We start from the raw sequence: 20,885 nt of genomic DNA, 5'->3' as shown, positions 1-20,885 counted from the left end.
CCAGTTATTAAATTTAGTATCATTTGCTTTTTGGAGATGCTGGAAATTTTAAGACCAGTAAGTCCTGCCTCCTTCGTGTTTAACCATCTTTCCCTTAACATATCTCTCTCCTCTCAACATTGTACTATGAGAAGAAACTATAAGAAGAAACCAGGCAGCATCTTCAACATTCTGCCTGGAAATTTCCTTACCTGAATCCCCAGTTCTTTACATACATTTGCTACTTTCCACGTCAACACAGCTAACAGTGTTGCTAAACCGTCTGCCTCTACGTAAAAAAAGATCCCCTTTCCTTCAGTTTCCACGAATATTTTCCTCACTTCCCTTTAAGCCTTCACCCACAGTCTCCTGAAAGGCCACAGGGCTTCTTCTAAAAGACTCTTCAAGACTCTTCAATTTTTCTCTAAGATTCTCCTCAAAATCCTTCCAGCTTCTGCCTACTGCTTGGTTCCAAAACCACTCCCACAGTTTTAGGTCTTTGTTACAGAGGAATACCACTTTCAACTGCCAAGATTTGTACTAGTTACCTATGACAAATTACCCCCAAACTTGGCATCTTAAAACAAAAAATATTTATTATCTAATAGTTTCTGTGAATCAGGAATTTGCAAGTAGCTTAACTGGGTGGTTCAGGGTCTCGCTAGAGGTTGTCATCAAGATGTCAGCCAGGGCTGGAGGATCTCCTTCTGAGACAGCTAACTCCCATGACTTTTGGCAGTTGGCCTCATTTCCTTGTCATGTGGCCCTCTCTATAGAGATGCTTTCACTCCGGAGTGAGTGATCCAAGAGAGAGGGAGAGCAAGGGAAGCGACAATGCTTTTTATGACATTGTCTCAGAAATCATGCACAGTCACTTCTTTTTTTTCAGTTCTGTTGAGGTGTAATTGACAGAGAATATTGTAATATAGTTACAGCATACAATATGATGAGTTGATATATGTATACATATACACAGTCACTTCTGCCATATTAGTTCGTTTGAAATGAGTCATTAGGTTCAGCCCACACTCAAGAGGACATTAAGCTCCAGCTCTTGAGAAGAAGATTATCAAAGAATTTGTGGACATATTTTAAACCACCACAAGGAGGAATGGAGGCTTGTGGAGAGAGATGATGAGAAATAGCTGTTTCCGAGAGTAGGAGAATGAACATAAGATTGCTGGGAAATTTAGAAGGATTTCCAGGAAATTTGGAGTTCTCGTTTAAGATTTGTGGTAATGAATTTAAATGACCAGTGAGCCCCCTGAATTCATTGGCTAGGTTAGGTGCCTCTATCACATGCTCCTACAGCATCCTATGCTTACCCCTATTATTGCTCTTATCAGGCAGGTTTGCAGTGTTTGTGTACTTGTCTGTTTCCTCCACTAAATTATGATCCTTTTAACGTCAGAAACTGCGAACTATCCCTAAGATGACAGGTATTCAATGAATATTGTTGAAATAATTAAATCTTTTTCAAACTCCTACCTTTAGGCAAAAATAAAAATAAAACGTGAAAAAGGAAGCCACAAATAAAATCTTTAAAACAAAAGAAAGGGGCCGGCCCCATGGCCGAGTGGTTAGGTTCGCACGCTCTGCTTCGGCAGCCCAGAGTTTCACCAGTTTGAATCCTGGGCATGGACATGGCACCGCTCAACAAGCCATGCTGAGACAGCATTATCATTGCCATAACAAATTACCCCAAACCTAGTGGCTTAAAACAACACAAATATAATATCTTATAGATCTGTGGGTGAGAAGTCTGCCACGGGTTTCCTTAGGCTGAAATCAAGGTGTCAGCAGGGCTGCATTCCTTTCGGGGGGCTCAAGAGGAGAAACTTTCCTTCTAAATGCCACTCACATTCTTTGGCTCATGGCCCCCTTCCTCCATCTTCAAAGCCAGCAATGGTAAGTCTAGTTCCTTTCACACTTCAAATTTCTCCTGCTCCTTTCATTGTCCCATCTTTCTCTCTATCTCTATTTCTCTCCCTCTGACTGCAACCAAGAAAGGAGCTCATATGATTAGACTGCATCCATCCAGATAACCCAAAATAGTCTCCCTATCGCAAGGCCCTTAACCTTAATCACATCTATAAAGTACTTTTTCCATGTAAGGTAATACATTCATAGGTCTGGGGATTAGGAGGTGGACACCTTTGGGGGGGCATTATTTTGCCACAAGGCTACAGAGATAGAAGAGGAGATACAGGTGGGAGATAAAGGAGACCACACGTCCGTACAGATCGTGAAGCCAATATTGATTCAATTCAGATAAGTGCTGAAGTAAATTTTTAATTTTGACCACTCAGCTTACTTAGCACTGCGTATGAGGCTGAGAATTCCAGATGGTGAAGGAGGGCAAAGGAGGTAAGAGGAGAGTGGGTAATGCATCCAGAAAATACCACAGACAAACAAGTTTCTGTGCCATAAAACTATTTGGTGGTTTCAAAGTTTAAAATCACAAACACACACAACCATATATTGCTTTTCTTCAGTAAGTTATGTATTTCAAAATAGCTCAAATTCCTTATTTTTCTTCCAAATGCAATGTTCCATTCACATGCCACCAGATGGCAGAGAAGAGCAGGGAATAAATTCCTAAACACAAACCTGAACAGCTCCTTTTCTTATTCTTACAGAAGTCCAGCTCTCTGGACAGGGGGCAAACCCAAACATCTTAGAATAGAAAAGCACTTTATTTTTAAAGGCTTCCAGAGACATCAGTTTCACAATTTTCCTCCAACTCATATTTGGGAAGCCTTTTAAAAATGTGTATCAAAACAATATAGCCAAGATGAGCTCAGAATAGTTAGGCAAATTCATAAGTTCAGAAAAAACAAAGAATCACGCTGGCTTAAAAAGAAACTATCAAAAACAAAACAAAACAAAAGTCAAAAACACAAAACCTACTGCCTTGGCCCTGACTTCCTTGCCTGACATCCCCACATGGCTGTCCCTCAGGCATCTCAAGGTCAGCTTGTCCCACACTGAACTCACCATCTTCCTTCCACACGCTCTCCTCTCCTGCTCCCTATTTCAGTCAAGAATACTATCATCCGCCAAATCCAGAAACCCTCAGGCCATCCTTGTTCTTTCGATAACCCTCAACTTGTAAAGAATGAGTATTTTACCATCCCTTTTTCTTCATCTACTGGTTTGGAAATAATGCACAGTTTATATTCTTTCAGTAGTTATCCAAGAAATTACCACAAGCATATTTAATTTATCAAAACTAAAGTTAATGAATATCTTTATCCTGTCCTTAGATGATTTGAGAATCATTTAAAATGCATTATCCTCCTTCTGGATTATATTATGGTTGTTGTTATTATTGTGTATTTTAATTGTTTAACCCCACTGGGACATGATTATTACTGTTTTATACAATCAGTGGTTGTTTATATTTACCCATGTGTTTCCGGCCTTCTTTGCTCTTCTTTCCTTTTTGCATCTCAAATCTTCCCTCTGGGATCACTTTCCTTTTGTCTGAAGTACATCCTTTAGAATTTCCTACAATGAACATCTGCTGAAGGTGAACTCTCTCAGCTTTTATTTGTCTGAAAAAAATGTCTTTCTTTTGCCCTCATTCTTGAAAAATACTTTTGTTTAGTATAAGCTCTAGATTGGCAGATATTTTAGGTCAGCCCTTTAAAGATTCCATTCCACTGTCCCCTGATTTCCATTGTTGCTGTTAGGAAGTCAACTACTAATCTAACTGTTGCTCCTTTAAAAGTAATCTGCTCTTTCCCTCTGGTGCTTCTGAGATTTTTTTTCTTTGCCTCTTATTTGCTACAGTTTCTATGAAGGGTCTTGGATGGATTTCTTTTTATTTGTCCTACTTGAGATTGTTGAGCTTCTTTAATTCATTCTAAAATATTTTCAGTCATTATATCTTCAAATATTGCCTCTGCCCCACTTTTTCTTTCCTTTCCTTATGTAACCCCAATTAAATGAATAAGTCCTCTTATTCCATCCACCACATATCTTAATTTCTCTTCTATATTTTCCATCTTTTTATCTCTCCTCAAAACATTCTGTATAATATCTTCTGATCTATCCTCTAGTTCACTAATTCTCTCTTTAGCTTTGCTCAATCTTCTGTTAAACCCCTCAAGTGAGTTTTTATTAGGTTATTTATTCATCATTTCTAGAAGTTCTATTTGGTTTTTTTTCCAAATATTTTCTGCTCCTTTTTATAATTTCCTCTTCCCTGCATATATATATATATATATATATATTTTTTTTTATTAATGTTATGATAGATTACAACCTTGTGAGATTTCAGTTGTACATTTTTGTTAGTCATGTTGTGGGTACACCACTTCCCCCTCTGTGCCCTCCCCCCACCCCCCCTTTTCCCTGGTAACCACCGATCAGATCTCCTTATCAATATACTAATTTCCACCTATGAGTGGAGTCATATAGAGTTCGTCTTTCTCTGACTGGCTTATTTCGCTTAACATAATACCCTCAAGGTCCATCCACGTTGTTGTGAATGGGCCAATTTTGTCTTTTTTTATGGCTGAGTAGTATTCCATTGTGTATATATACCACATCTTCTTTATCCAATCATCAGTTTCTGGGCATGTAGGCTGGTTCCACATCTTGGCTATTGTAAATAATGCTGCGATGAACATAGGGGTGCAACGGACTCTTGAGATTTCTGATATCAGGTTCTTAGGATAGATACCCAGTAATGGGATGGCTGGGTCATAGGGTATTTCTATTTTTAACTTTTTGAGAAATCTCCATACTGTTTTCCATAGTGGCTGTACCAGTTTGCATTCCCACCAACAGTGTATGAGGGTTCCTTTTTCTCCACAACCTCTCCAACATTTGTCACTCTTGGTTTTGGATGTTTTTGCCAATCTAACGGGTGTAAGGTGATATCTTAGTGTAGTTTTGATTTGCATTTCCCTGATGATTAGTGATGATGAACATCTTTTCATGTGTCTCTTGGCCATATTCATATCTTCTTTTCAGAAATGTCTGTTCATGTCCTCTGCCCATTTTTTGATCGGGTTGTTTGTTTTTTTGTTGTTAAGCCGTGTGAGTTCTTTGTATATTATGGAGATTAACCCTTTGTCAGATAAGTGGCTTGTAAATATTTTTTCCCAATTAGTGAGCTGTTTTTTTGTTTCAATCCTGTTTTCCCTTGCCTTGAAGAAGCTCTTTAGTCTGATGAAGTCCCATTTGTTTATTCTTTCTATTGTTTCCCTCAACTGAGGAGTTACAGTGTCTGAAAAGATTCTTTTGAAACTGATGTCAAAGAGTGTACTGCCTATATTCTCTTCCAAAAGACTTATTGTCTCAGGCCTAATCTTTAGGTCTTTGATCCATTTTGAGTTTATTTTGGTGTGTGGTGAAAGAGACTGGTCAATTTTCAATCTTTTGCATGTGGCTGTCCAGTTTTCCCAGCACCATTTGTTGAAGAGACTTTCTTTTCTCCATTGTAGGCCCTCTGCTCCTTTGTCGAAGATTAGCTGTCCATAGATGTGTGGTTTTATCTCTGGGCTTTCAATTCTGTTCCATTGATCTGTGGACCTGTTTTTGTACCAGTACCATGCTGTTTTGATCACTGTAGCTTTGTAGTATGTTTTGAAATCGGGGATTGTGATTCCGCCGGCTTTGTTTTTCTTGCTCAGGATTGCTTTAGCAATTCGCGGTGTTTTGTTGCCCCATATGAATTTTAGGATTGTTTGTTCAATTTCTGTGAAGAATGTTCTTGGGATTCTGATTGGGATAGCATTGAATCTGTATATTGCTTTAGGTAGTATGGACATTTTAACTATGTTTATTCTTCCAATCCATGTGCAAGGAATGTCTTTCCATCTCTTTATGTCATCGTCAATTTCTTTCAAGAAAGTCTTGTAGTTTTCATTGTATAGATCCTTCACTTCCTTGGTTAAGTTTATCCCAAGGTATTTTATTCTTTTCGTTGCGATTGTGAATGGGATTGAGTTCTTGAGTTCTTTTTCTGTTAGTTCATTGTTAGTGTATAGAAATGCTACTGATTTATGCATGTTAATTTTATACCCTGCTACTTTGCTGTAGTTGTTGATTATTTCTAATAGTTTTTCTGTGGATTCTTTGGGGTTTTCTATATATAAGATCATGTCGTCTGCAAACAACGAGAGTTTTACTTCTTCATTACCTATTTGGATTCCTTTTATTTCTTTTTCCTGCCGAATTGCTCTGGCCAGCACCTCCAGTACTATGTTGAATAGGAGTGGTGAAAGTGGGCACCCTTGTCTTGTTCCTGTCCTCAGAGGGCTGGCTTTCAGTTTTTGTCCATTGAGTATGATGTTGGCTGTGGGTCTATCATATATGGCCTTTATTATGTTGAGGTACTTTCCTTCTATACCCGTTTTACTGAGGGTTTTTATCATAAATGGGTGTTGGATCTTGTTGAATGCTTTCTCTGCATCTATTGAGATGATCATGTGGTTTTTGTTTTTCATTTTGTTAATGTAGTGTATCACGTTGATTGACTTGCGGATGTTGAACCATCCCTGTGTCCCTGGTATAAATCCCACTTGATCATGGTGTATAATCTTTTTGATGTATTGCTGTAATCGGTTTGCCAAAATTTTGTTGAGGATTTTTGCATCTATGTTCATCAGTGATATCGGCCTGTAGTTCTCCTTCTTTGTGTTGTCCTTGTCAGGTTTGGGGATCAGAGTGACGTTGGCTTCATAGAATGTGTTAGGGAGTTCTCCATCTTTTATAAAGTTGAACTGCTGGAACTTGTTCACTGAAACACTTTGACTTGCATTAATGCTTTATGTCCCCGCATTTATATTAAAAATTCACACACAAATGAAAATGGAAAAACAGCCAATACCTGATTTCTGTCCCCTATTTTTCCACTTGCAATCATATACTTAGGTACCTTTTGACCCCATGGAAAAAAAATATCTAACGTTCAGAACTACCAATAACAGGAAGAAGAGATTTTTTTTTTTTTAAAGAATGAAATGTTTCCCCTCATAGTGGACTCTTAAGCACGTTCTCCACGTATGCGGCGTGCTAGCTGGATGTCTTTTGGCATAATCGTTACACGTTTGGCATGGATAGCACACAGGTTGGTGTCTTCAAAAAGGCCAACCAGATAGGCCTCACTTGCCTCCTGCAAAGCACCAATAGCTGCGCTCTGGAAGCGCAGATCTGTTTTGAAGTCCTGAGCAATTTCTCGCACCAGACGCTGGAAGGGAAGTTTGCAAATCAGAAGTTCAGTGGACTTCTGATAACGTCTAATTTCACGGAGTGCCACAGTACCAGGCCTGTAACGATGAGGTTTCTTCACCCCTCCAGTAGAGGGCGCACTCTTGTGAGCGGCTTTTGTAGCCAGCTGCTTCCTCAGGGCTTTACTACCGGTCGATTTGCGGGCAGTCTGCTTTGTACGAGCCATGGTATAGAGACCTCCTTACTTACCCCCCTTCTCCTTCGGCTGGAGCTCGGCGAGCTGGAGGCGGCGCTGGCGTCGGAGAGCGACAGCGGCGCGGCGGCGGCTGCGAACACAATTGAAAGATGGCTGACCCCCTGCATATATTTTTAGGCTTGCATTTTATCTCTTTAAACATTGTAAGCAGAGTATTTCACCTCTTTAAACATCGTAAGCAGATTAGTCATAGAAGCCTAGGTTATATGGCAGTAATAAATGACTCCAAAATCCCAACGGCTTACAACCACAAACATTTTTTTTTCTCTATGTTCACTGTGGGTCAGCTGCAGTACTGACCCACGTCTTCTTTGCTGTGGGACCAAGACTGAAAGATACGTCATTATGTGAATTGTTAATGCTTGGCATGGGAAAAGGGAAAGACAGTATGGGCAAGCACATGCTGACTCTTAAATCTTCTGCCAGGAAGTGATATATTTCACTTCTGTCCCCTTTTCAAGTACAATCCTCTTGTAAGGAGGGACACCAAATTTCATGAATAGTAAAAAGTCTATCACAGCCCACCTTTCTTACTGTTAAATATGTAGTTCCCACCCACTGTCACATACAAATATACTTACCTCCTCCTCAAGGGAGAAAATCCTAAAGTCCCACACAGTCAATGCTTTGAGCTCAAAGTCCAAGATTTCTGAGTGATAAGTGTTCATTTCCACACCAGGTCTAGACGAGGTTCATTTTCACCTGATACCTATGAACTAATAATACAAGTTATGTGTTCCACACCACCCAAAAATATACCCAATAGTGGAATAGGGTCAGGATAATTACAATAAATCTGGTACTGAACCTCTCAATCTCAAGTTTTTGTGCCTGATGCACAGTTAGCCAATCACTGAGCAACTGGTGCTTGGAGATGGAGAAAGTTCTATCAAATTGGCCAAAATGAGAAGGCGGGAGGATAGGTTCTCTCAAATCCACCTTAACAAGAGAAGAAATCAGGGACAGAAGGAGTGAAGAAGCAAAGGGGTAATACTGTTTCTTTCACTCCAGATAAGACCCTGGGCAATCTGACTTCTGGGGTCAAGGGCAGCTGGGGGCTGATCATCTGGTGATCTAATTCCCTGAAGGCATTCTTTTTCTTCTGCCAAACAAGCTCATAAATCCTTGTGACCCTTGAGTCATCCCTCAGGTTAAACAAGAAAACAGCAAATTGACAAGATTAACTCCTTTTTAAATAGTCTGTGTGGGGAATGAGGTTTAAAGGTCTTATTAAATATTTATGGTAATGCTCAGGTACCTGGTTTCAAATATACCCATTTGGAAAAGAGAAAGATGGAAGACACAATCCTAAAATCCCAATGGACAGACAATTACAAGGGGTTCCCGCTCTGGGGAAGGGGAATATTTCTTGAAAAGGTCTTGATTTCACTCCCCAGGATTGAGTCCCTAATCCATTGTTCACCATGGCTCTTGGTTCTGCCCTCTGGCAGGATGTTCCTTTTCAGTTATTCTTGGTCACTGTGAAGAGGGCATTGGAAAATATGCCCTTCTTGGGGACTTAGCAGCTTCCTCTGCACCTTTCCTTCCCATAGAATATTGGGGCTGACAGTCACAGACTCTTTTAATCCAGGATGGTGGTACTTTTGATGTACAATTTTTTTCTCAAAAACATACTTGATTTTTTAACCTATTTTAATCAGTTTGCTATACTAAAAGCCATATCCACCCTTGTTTTCACACACTCCTCCCTCATTCAAGTTCATTCAGATACTTGAGCCTATCAAGCTTCTGTTGGGATAGACACACCCTTAGTCTGTTTTCCTTGATCCTTTTGTCAAACTAAAAAGGACCTAGTAAACATCACTTTAATCTGTTCATAGGTTTTTAACAATGAGTGTATGTTCACACTCTTGATGTGATCCTTGCTTTAGAGGCTAAGCAGTTTTAGCCAGACTTTATCATTCAAAGGCCTTAGTTTTATCTTTTACCAGATGGAGATGAGAATCACTTATATCTTCCAAATCTGCAAGTTCTGAATTTCTGTGTTCTCTTAATTTCATTTCAAACTAAGGAATTAACTTCTTTTTCTGCCTGCAAATCAGCCAATTCTTTGTTGAGCCCATCTCTTGCTTGTCATATCTAATCCATCAAACGCAGCCAAAGTAACTAACTCACAATACACTCTATTTTTCCCAAAAATCTTCCCTCAAGGAAAACTACAGACTTAGATGACTTCACCATCAGGTTCTACAAACATTCCAGAGAGAAATAAGTCCAACACTATCCAAATTCTCTCAGAGAATAGAAAAAGACAGTATTTTCTCCAATTAATTTAAGAGGCTAGTGTAACTGTGATACCAAAATCCACTAAGGACAGTAAGAAAAAGAATGTACAGGTAAGCTCACTGAGGAACATAAATGCAAATTTCCTAAACAAAACATTACCACACAGAAAGCTGCAATATACAAAGAGGATAATGCATCATGATTAATTTGTTTATCTAAATAATACAAAACAAATTTAGCAATATAATATCAATTAATGTTATTAGCCACAATAACAGAATAGAGAAGAAAAAATATGATCCTCCTAATAATGACAGAAAATGTATTTGATACAAGTTAATACCTATTCCATATTTTTAAACATAAATCTTAGTGAACTGAGAAAAGAAGAGAATTTTCTTAGCCTGAAAGATGTATTTACAAAATATTACAGTAAACAACAGACTTAATGGTGAAATGTTTAAAGCTTTGAAACCACTTCTAATTCAATATTGTATTGGAGGGCCTAGCCATCCCAGTAAGGCAAGAATGTGAAATAGAAGAATAGAGATTGGAAAGAGAGAAACAAAACTATCATTATTTATACATGGTAAGAACACAAATGTAGAAAATATAAGAATATTTAAGGATCAACTATTAAATTAATAAGACATTGTAGTAAGATGGCTAAATATAAAATGAATTAGCAAAATCAATGTATTCCTATATATCAGCAACAATTAAAAATGAAAAATTTAAAAAATACCAACTATGTTGGCATATCATACATGAAATATCTAAGAATAAATGTTTAAAGATATGCTAACCACTATATGAAAATTATAAACTTTATTGAGAGAATTTACAGACCTGAATACATAGAGAGACATACTATATCTACAGAATTTGGAGACTCAACATTGGAAACATTTCAACTCTTCCAAAATGAATAGATTCAATGAAATCCCAATAAAAATCACTAGCAGTTTATTTTTAGGACTTAAGCAGCTAATGCTAAAATTTATAAGAAAACACAGAGGATCAAAAAGAGCCATGATACTCTTGAAGAAGCAAAACAAGTTGGGAGGACTTATTCTATAACATCAAGACTAATAAAATATAGCAGTTAATATACTGTGATGTTGACGTAAGAGTGGTCAAAAAGACAAATAAAACTAAATAGACAGCCAGAAATAGACCTACACATATAGACCCCTCATAAATGACCGAGATGGCCCTCTGAAGTAGTAGGAGGAAAGACTGTCTTTTCAATAAATGGTTCTGGGACAATTAAATATCTGTGAAAACAAGATGAAATTGTACTTATACCTTACACCATAAAAACATCAATTCCAAGTAGATCGTAAACCTAAATGTGAAAATCAAAAGTGAAAAGCACATACGTGGACACACACACATATATTTGCATGGTATATATAATGGTACATCTTCTTTACATATATAATGGAATACTATTCAGCCATAAAAAAGAGTGAAATCTTGCCATTTGTGACAACATGGTTGGAACTTGAGGGCATAATGCTAAGTGAAGTAAGTCAGACAGAGAAAGACAAACACCATATGATCTCACTTATACGTGGAATTTTTAAAGCAACAACAACAACAACAAGCTCATAGATACAGAGAACTGATTGGTGGTTGCCAGAGGTGGGGATTGGGGGGTGGGCAACATGGGTGAAGGGAGTCCAAAGATACAGACCTCCAGTTATAAAATAAATAAGTCATGGAAATGTAATGTACAGCATGGCAACTGTAGTTAACAATATTGTATTGCATATTTGAAAGTTGCTAAGAGAGTAAATCTTAAAAGTCCACATCACAAGAAAAAAAATTCTTGTAACTATGTATGGGAATGGATTTTAACTAGGGTTATTGTGGTGATCATTTCATAATATATACGAAATGTTGTACACCTGACACTAACATAATGTTATATGTCAATTATACCTCAACAAAATTTAATTTTAAAAAACTGAAAAGCTTTTAAAAGATTATATATGAGAATATCTTCATGACCTCAAGCCAGGGAATAATTTCTTAAATAAGATGCAAAAAGCACTAAGGATTGATAATTCAACTACATTAATCTCTGCTGACCTTAGGAGTGAGAGAGAAGATAACGAACTGGATCAGAAAATGACAGCAAAGTAAAATGTTAGAGGGGTACACCCAAATGGACTGAGATGCCACAAAGGTGGAAAAGAAGTGGTCCAAAATGGCAAGGGGGAGATAGAAATAAATAGATGATAGGTAAGTAGGTAGGTAGGTAGGTAGGTAGATAGATTAGATAGAGAGAGAGAGAGAGAGAGAGAGAAATAAAGCTGATTCTCATTATGTATGGTAGCTGTGTTCTATAAAGTCGCTGTGAACAATGAACTAGTCAATACTGAAACATTGCTCCTAGAGGAAATATAGGGCTAGGTTCCTGTGAGCCAATTACATAACCTGTTTTGAATGTTCCTGTCTAAAGATACCTTATTTAATATACTCATGGCAACAACAGTATATTCATGCCAGAATGAAGCTTCTCTAACATAAATTTTCTCTATAAGGCACATCACAGCCTTCTTGCACCTAAGAACAATAGACAGAACTTCAGCATTACACTTGGGGAAGTATTTTAAAAGTGAAATCACCAACAAAAAAAAAGCACAAAAACATGAAAAATATGGCCCTAAATAGACTGCAAAAAGGACACTTGTTCATAGTATGAGAGATGAAACAAGAAAGCAGAACAGTTGTCTTGTTCATCCTCAACTGGGAACATGCTCAAGGAGTGATTCAAATTTTTCACCACTCTGTATATATCTGTGAATGACCGAGAAAATGCTAAGATTTTGGGGTTACAAATAAATTTTAGTGAGTAGGAGAATTCATAAAAATGAAATCCTAGTCTAAGGATCAACTGAATATATACATTCTCTGAGAAGCACCGCTTGAAGCTCTGAATGAGATGGTCAAGAGGGTGCAGGTGGTGTACCTTGCTTGGAGGGGCTTGCATTCTGAGGAACAGATAACGACGACAGTGATGAAAGGGTTATTTGGAATTAACGGACCCCGACACTCCAAATGAAACTCAAATAAAAAGTTCTTTTGGAGGTTTATGCTTTGACATATTCATCTGTCCATTGCATCATAGGACACTGATTAGGTCTGGATATGAGGATACATTCAACATGTTCAAACATCATTGTGTCCCAGACTGTTACTTCCTTAGGATAATTCTTAGAAATAAATGTGAGCTAATATTTAGCCACAAACAAGGTTGCTGTTTATAATGTGGTATTGTTTGTAAAGGACGGGGGGAGACCATCAACAGGAAACTTATTAAATTATGTTCTATCCTTAAAATAGGTTATTACTGTTAAAGGAGTAGTATCTTTGAAATAGCCCCTGATTTGTGTTATCAATTCCCACTTCTACCTCTACACTCCCCCTCCAAACTTGATCAGCCACCATCAAAGAGACATAAGAGAAAGTAGGATCCTATAAGATAGGTATAAAAGTAGGTATTGTCAAAAAATAAAAGATTACTTTAGCTGCCCTCTAACAATCAAGATAGCCACCAGCTCAAAGAGTTCTTCCTGTAGAGTGAAGAAGATACCCTTTCCCCTATTAAAACTTCTCCCTAAAACTGGAATTGAGAAGAACTTGATGGATTTTGGAGAAGGGGAGAGATATGAGATAAAGTTGAAGAGGTAGACAGGAACTATACCATATAAGACTTTGTAAGCAATAGCTAAGAATTAGAATTTTATTACGATTGCAATCAGACACTGTCAAAAGGCTTTAGGTAAAGAAGTTGTGTGACCTTATTTATATTTTTTCAAAATTCACTCTGATACAGTGTGGAGAAATGATTTGGAGGAGGTAAAAGAAAATCTAGGGAAACAAGTAACTATACTATTGCTTTAGTCCTGATGAGAAATGATGATGGCTTGGACAAGGGTGAGTAGCATAGTAATGGAACGAAAAGGATAGATTTAAGACACATTTTGGAGAAGGCAATCCTCTAAATTGCTAAAATTGATTGCATTACAGTGGCGATATTAAGATTATTTTCCTCCTCATGTTATTTCCCAAGTTTCTAAAAATAACTTTATTACATTTCAAATAAAAAATGTTTACTTTAAAATAATTAAACCCTAAAATAAACAAAGAAAGTATACAAGATACTTCTAAGCAGATTCATGCCTAATATTTGTAGGGTCCAGGACAAGAGCATAAATGAAAACCCATACCATATCTCTAAAAATTTGAAATTTATAAAACAATCTATTAAATAAAACATTTAATCCACATAACTTGACAAAATAAAAAAATGTGTAAAGCTATAATTTTTATATGACTAAAAATTGAGAAAATATCAAAGACAATTTAAGTATTACTGTACGTGTCTGGATATAATATTGATAGCTGGCAATGTATGGATGAATAATAACATAAAGACATACATAATTCATAAATTATAATATATTCCATAAAATTTCTTTTTCTTACCATAATTTCATCAAAATCACTACTTATGTTGTTGTAAACAAGCTTATAATTTGTGTCATATTGCCAGTAAACCTCTAAAAGATTCAAAATAGAATGTAACTGGGGGCCAGCCTGGTGGCATAGTGGTTCAGTTTGTGGGCTCCACTTCAATGGCCCGGAGTTTGCAGTTCTGGCCCCAGGTGCAGACATGCACACTGCCCATTGGGCCATGCTGTGGCAGTGTCCTACATTCAAAGTGGAGGAAAATTGGCACAGATGTCAGCTCGGCAACAATCTTCCTCAAGCAAAAAGAGGAAGATTGGCAGCAGCTATTAGCTGAGGGCCAATCTTCCTCACCAAAAAAAAAGATTATAATTTATTCAAAATGTATAAAATTTAAAGATATTGTCATCAAAAAATATATGCTAAATGTGAAAAATCAAAAATTAAAATTGTTTTCATTTTTGTTTTCAACTGTTATCTTTTTTCTAAACTGTCCAAAATTACCTATAAAATTAAAAGGGAATATACAAATTATAATGAACAAAAACCAAAATTTAAGTAAAAGTATTATAATAAAGTTGAAATGAAATTCTCTGAAAAATTAATTAAATCCTATTACGTATTTTTACAAAAATAGAACTCCTCACTCTTCTAGGGTTCAAGGCTCATCCACTGCCAGTGTCAACAACTGACATCACATATGTTATGTCTGGACCTTCACATATAAGAGTAATATAAATTGTTTAATATTGCAAAATATTCCTCAGCTGCCATGGACCACTATTATAAATATCACCCTAATTTGTGAGTAGAACCACAAGTTGGAATACAAAGAGAAATAAGAAAATAGATGGTTAGCAGTACTGGAAAATGATAATTCATTATGCAAGAATCTATTACATTTATGCTAAATTAATTAATTCATCTTTTCTCTCACCTAAGAACTTTTCCTCAAATCCTCCCCATACTCCAAAGCAGTATCCATACCAACATCAAGAGCCCATGACATTCAGACATAATCACCTTTTGTTTAGAGGACACAGGGCAACTGATGGAGAGAAGTGTATCTGGGACCTGCATGGCATTAGTCATCAGAGTGAATGTTTGGATTACAACTTGTTCTTAGCATTTGTGATATGGGGGTCCTCTAAGTACAAGACCCATGGCAGGGGCCCCTCTCGCCCACATCTCAGGCTGGTACTCTAAGCTTTAGTAAGTAAACAGACCATTGAGGAGCTACTGAAATCTAAGGAAAAAACAATTAATTCAAGCAGGTTAATTATAACAGCTTTCCTTTCTTAAAGGCATATAATGAGAGGGCTGTTAACAAAGTCAAGAGTCCTTGACGGAGGTAAAGACAGCTGCAGCAGGGTGAGAAAAAAACAGGAAGCCTTTCTTTACCAAGCCTCTGGTATAACCGATCAATTAGAACACAGATGACTGCAACTCTGAGTTTAGATACTACTTAAGTTTTTCAACATACTGTTCAATCTTGATTTTCCCTAATATGGTAGAACTTTGGGCTCAGAGAATCATCTAAAATGCTAGTTTACGTTTATCAAGGTGTATCAGATTAAAGACAATAAAATGTGTTTTATAACTAAAAATAAAGCTCATCATATAATGTAATGAGAGAGAAAATATTGAGTCTGCAAGGGCTCTGGAGAGATGGGAGAAATCAGAGACTTGGTTCTTTCTTTGGATACTTTTATCAACTACATTGCCTGCTGTCAAGGCTATTGGCCTCTAAACTAACTTTTGCAATTAAAACATCAAATTTTAACTGAGGCAAATAAAACTTTAGTGCTTGCTAAAGTTTATCACCAATACAGACAGCACAGTATTATACCAAAAATTAAAAAAAGACTCTAGTGTCACCACTTCTCAATTTCTCACACTCGCTCTAGACTTCTTTTGGGAAGGGATGCAGCGATAGAAAACAACTAATTCAAGAGCCAGCCCTGCTGGCCCAGTGGTTAAAGTTGAGAGCTCTCACCACTCTGGTGGCCCGGGTTCGTTTCTCAGCCGTGGAACCACACCACCCATCTGTCAGTTGCCATGCTGTGGTGGCAGCTCACAGAAGAACTAGAAGGACTTACGACTAGGATATACAACCATGCGCTGGGGCTTTGGGGAGGGAAAAAAAGAAACGATTAATTCTGCTCTTAACCTGGACTATATTTTTCTCTAAGGGATATTCTAAAAAACAACAAAAACTACCACTTAATGAATATCTACGATGTGCTATCATTAACCTTCAAAATCTGCTGGATGGATGGCAATATTCACCTCTTAGAAAAGTAATCAAAAACTCAGAGAGAAGCTCAAGGGGACCCAGGTGGGTCACACGGGAGAATCTGGGTTCAGAGCCAGCTCTGTCTAACTCAAGCTACCTCTCCAAATCTTCACCAACATCCCAGATGGCTAAGATGATTTCTCACTATCCACCAAACCTGTGGCCACTGCTAGTTTTTGCTTGTATCCTATGTACAGAAAAGATATTTGTTTTTCAATAAGCCCTGCAGTCTTCCAAAGTTTGCTACTCTCTATACTTCAGGTCCAAACAGGTAAGTAAGCAATGGGGATACCGCTAAAAGGGACTGGGGAGAGAAGACGTATGGACCGCACTACTTTGACCACAGCTGCTCTTCAGCTTCCTGTAGTGCACACAGCCGTTCCACCTTTCCACCTGCTCCACCCGGCCAGTGACCTGGCAGGGTTCTAGAAAACACAAATACACACTTTCAGTGCTGTTGACTGCCTGGAGATTCTGAGGTCTTTATTGGTTAGTTTGGTGTACTGGGTGGGGAAACAATTGATTTGCATGGCTTAGTTCTAAATTTTGGGGCTTCATCACTGAATCCTTGTGCTAGGAAATATTTCAAAATGTTGCTAGTCTAGCCACTAGGCCAACCCAGAAATATCTTCCTTCAACCACACTTGATAGTCCACAACCTTGTTTCTCAAAGCTGTCAAACACTCTCACTGTAAGGAAATATTTCTTATATTTAATCTAAATCTGATTTTTTCAGTCGTTTGTAACAATGAGCAATAGCTCCTTTCTTGTAATAATTTTTCAAAATAAGAGGGCTTTTCAGTCCCCACTTTTATTTAAGCAGCTCAGTTGTCAGTTTCAAACTGGTTGATGAAAGTCTTATATAATAATCCATACTTTCCTAGATAATTGGGGGTTAATTTCAACTTTAGAAGAATTTTTATTAATCTCATAAATTATGGCAAAATCAGGAATAAAACCCATCTCTTAACTGATAGTAAATTCTCTAAGAACAACTGTTCATGTTCACTAATAATTTTCCAGAAATATTTAAATCAAATGTCTGATTTTGGCAAAGCTAATTTAAAAAAAAAAACTATAAATATATGTATGCCAGAAAATGCCACAGATTTTCAAGGTGCATTCTTTTTTTTTTTTTTTTTTGAGAAAGATTATCCCTTAGCTAACATCTGCCACCAATCCTCCTTTTTTTTGCTGAGAAAGACTGGCCCTGAGCTAACATCTGTGCCCATCTTCCTCTGCTTTATATGTGGGACACCCGCCACAGCATGGCTTGACAAGCGGTGCCATGTCCGCACCCGGGATCCGAACTGGCGAACCCCAGGCCGCCGAAGCAGAATGTGAGAACTTAACCGCTGTGCCACCAGACCAGCCCCTCAAGATGCACTCTTATTATCATCTCTGCAAGATGATCAAAAGCAATATTTGGAACACATCTTTTAAATAGCTCCATCTAATATCACTGCTGCTGAGACTTCTGACTCCTCCCTACTGCCTCATCAGTGACCTCAGATCCTACTGGATTCCAGAGCTCGATCCTTGGTGCAATGATTCCAACTCCAGGGAGGAGCTTCTGAAATGAAGCTATAGATTGTTTGGTGGATAAATAAGCCAAGAATAGAGGGGGGATGTTGTGACCTGGAGAGGCAGCTAACATGTCATCTTTTGACAGAGAAATAAACGTAGAAAAATAACCATGGAAATGAAGAAAGAAAACATGTAGAAGATGAAAAGAATAGCAATAGAGCCAGAAATTTCCAACAGGTAAGAAATTGGAAACAAATCTTTAAAATGCTAAAGAAAAATCTTGCAAATGTGTTTTTCAAATGCACATTTCATGTTTAAATAATCCAGTTTTAAAATATGTGAAGATCACTAAAAATTAGTAGTCGTGCTTTCATGCCTAATTATACCAGATGTCTTCTGCTTATGTGATCTGAAAAACAACCCCACAGCTTTAGAATGTACCATTGTAAGAAAATTATCAAGAGAAATTACTAAAAGCTAGTATTGGCATCATGGGGTTATTTTTTGTTTTGTGAATAAAAACTTGGTATACTTATTTTCACGGGCAGAGTTTAGCTCTCCTTTCTTGATGCATTTAATATATTGTAATTTTAAAGAATTAATAACCTCAACATCTCTATAATGACAAGTCAGTCATTAACCTTCAAAGAAAATTAAAGCCAATTCAGACAATCTGTGTTGGCTTGATTTTAAAAGTAACTGTTAGGCTTTGGGAAGTGAAATGTGTACATTTTCCTAACACTTTATATGGACTCAGCCATTGTCAAATTCAAGGAGAAACAGGTAAACTATCTCCAGCAGAGAAAATCAAAACACATGTATTAAAAGAATGGATGGGTCTATTATGATCCCAAATCTTAAAAGAGAGCACACACTTCTGCAATAGATAGACGTGAAATCTGATTTTCTGGAATGGGTGAATGGCTGAATAGTATAAGGAGTTTGCATGATGTAGAATAACCAGGCCAATTACATTTTTTAATAAGGCTGTGAGAGAGTAGGCGTTTGTTTCTTGATGCTTCTTATGGTTACTTAACACAGTACTTTGTTCTTAGAGAAAGCTCTAAGATGTGTCTTTATGGAGATTCTAGTTCTATTTGTTTTCATTGAACACAAATGACTAATCTGATTTTTTTTAAAAATGAAATGATGAAATAAACCAGAAATACTGCTTTGTGTATGGTTTAGAAAGTAGAATTCTTATTCCTGGCTCTGCTACTAACTATGTAACCATGTCACTGAGTCTCACCTGCCTTGTTTGTAAAATCAGAATTAAAGTATGATTCCTATTTAGAGTACAGGACGGCTGTAAAAACCAAGTAAGCCCACTTGTTGGTGCCTGAATTCATGAATGAACTAATGAATGGGGTACTACTTTAAAATCATTAAGCCCAGGGCCGGCCCCATGGCCAAGTGGTTAAGTTCGTGCGCTCCGCTGCAGGCGGCCCAGTGTTTTGTCGGTTCCAATCCTGGGCGCGAACGTGGCACCACTCATTGAGCCCTGCTGAAGTGGCATCCCACATGCCACAACTAGAAGGACCCACAACTGAGAATATACAACTATGTACTGGGGGGCTTTGGGGAGAAAAAGGAAAAAATTAAATATTTAAAAAAAAATCATTGAGCCCTAAGCAGGTGTGAGATGTTATCTACATCAACACAGCCATAGAATCTATATTCCTAGAGGTTTAAGGAAAAGAACAGAGAGTTCTATGGAGGGGTGCTTGCAATGTGGTCCTGCCCTATTTGGGGCCCCTCATACACACACTTAGAGAGGTGGAGGGTGTACAGAACTTCATGCTACCAAGGCCACAGATTCCCTGAAGTTACACAAGAAAAAATTTTTAATACAAAAGAAATAGAAAATGTTCTATTCACTCACTTTTAAAATTAAGAACAAGAAGTACAGAACTTTATCCAATCTATCTAAAATAGGAAGCAGCAGAAAATAGTGGAAAGAGCATGGTACTCAGAGCAAGAGACCTGGGCTCTGGTCCCTGTTCTGGCCAGTAATTAACTGCAAAGCTGCAACATCTGTCAAGCGAGAGGCACATATTAGAAGGCCTGTGGACTCTCTCCCAGGTCAAACACCATAGCACCAAATGAAATATAACAAATAATCCAAAATGCACTTTAATTTTTCCATGTTATGGACAATTAAGGAAAAGGGGAGAACAGAAAAGAGAAGGAGACAGGCAGAAAGAGAGGAAGACAATGAGAGGTGTGGAAAAAACACAGAGAGACCAAGGAGCAGACACACACAAGTCTACCCCCAACATCCCCCACCCCCAAAAAGAGTTGCATGAATAAGAGATAAAGACACACACTAACAAAAAGACATTCCGAGACAGAAATAAATATGCAGATAGAGACTCTGGTGGAGTAGCGTTCTTATTTTGTTTCTCTTGAAATTTTAAAACACAAACTACAAAAAAATGTGTAATGTAATGTTGTACTTTTGCATTAAAAGGCATAAGTGGAGACAGTTCAAGGCATGCACCTCATGAGCTAGAACTTTCAATCAAGTTGAAAGTTGAAGATTACTTACCTCTGCCACATGACACTCATATTTTTCGGCAAAATGTCACTTGGTAATTTGAGATCTCACACCCTTGGGTCATTTCCAACCAAACTTTGAAGATGAACTTTCCTAAAATAGAAATGTATCCCAAGAATTTTTTTATGAATCAAGGCTTAGCATTATTTTGCTTCCAGATAAGCAGGATTTAAATATTTGAACTTAATAGTTACCAACTACATAAAGTGTAAATCCCACATTGCCATTTACTTGCCACTTTGGGGATTTTCCTGTTCTTCTTCTCTGTACTGTGTAGAGGGCACTGGGTAATGTAACTGCAGCACTCCCCTTTGATTCCCTCCCAGATGAGGCCCATCTGACCTTCTTCTGGCTTT

The 20,885-nt window shown here is 37.6% G+C and overlaps 1 protein-coding gene across 1 annotated transcript; it reads right to left on the bottom strand.

Moving 5' to 3' along the window:
• Positions 1 to 6,709: 6,709 nt before the first annotated feature.
• On the bottom strand, positions 6,710 to 7,488 carry LOC124242872 (histone H3.3A-like). The gene has a single exon (XM_046668269.1). The coding sequence runs from the start codon at positions 7,388 to 7,390 to the stop codon at positions 6,980 to 6,982; it is 411 nt and encodes a 136-aa protein (XP_046524225.1). The 5' UTR covers positions 7,391 to 7,488; the 3' UTR covers positions 6,710 to 6,979.
• Between the last annotated feature and the right edge of the window lie 13,397 nt (positions 7,489 to 20,885).

Source organism: Equus quagga, chromosome 7 (assembly GCF_021613505.1).
Source record: "Equus quagga isolate Etosha38 chromosome 7, UCLA_HA_Equagga_1.0, whole genome shotgun sequence".
Classification (NCBI taxonomy): domain Eukaryota; kingdom Metazoa; phylum Chordata; class Mammalia; order Perissodactyla; family Equidae; genus Equus; species Equus quagga.
The sequence above is the reverse complement of the archived record's forward strand: the minus strand, read 5'-3'. Positions and strand labels throughout refer to the sequence as shown.

Coding starts and splice junctions, on each gene's coding strand:
- LOC124242872 (XM_046668269.1), bottom strand. CDS start 7,390: ATGGCTCGTACAAAGCAGACTGCCCGCAAATCGACCGGTAGTAAAGCC.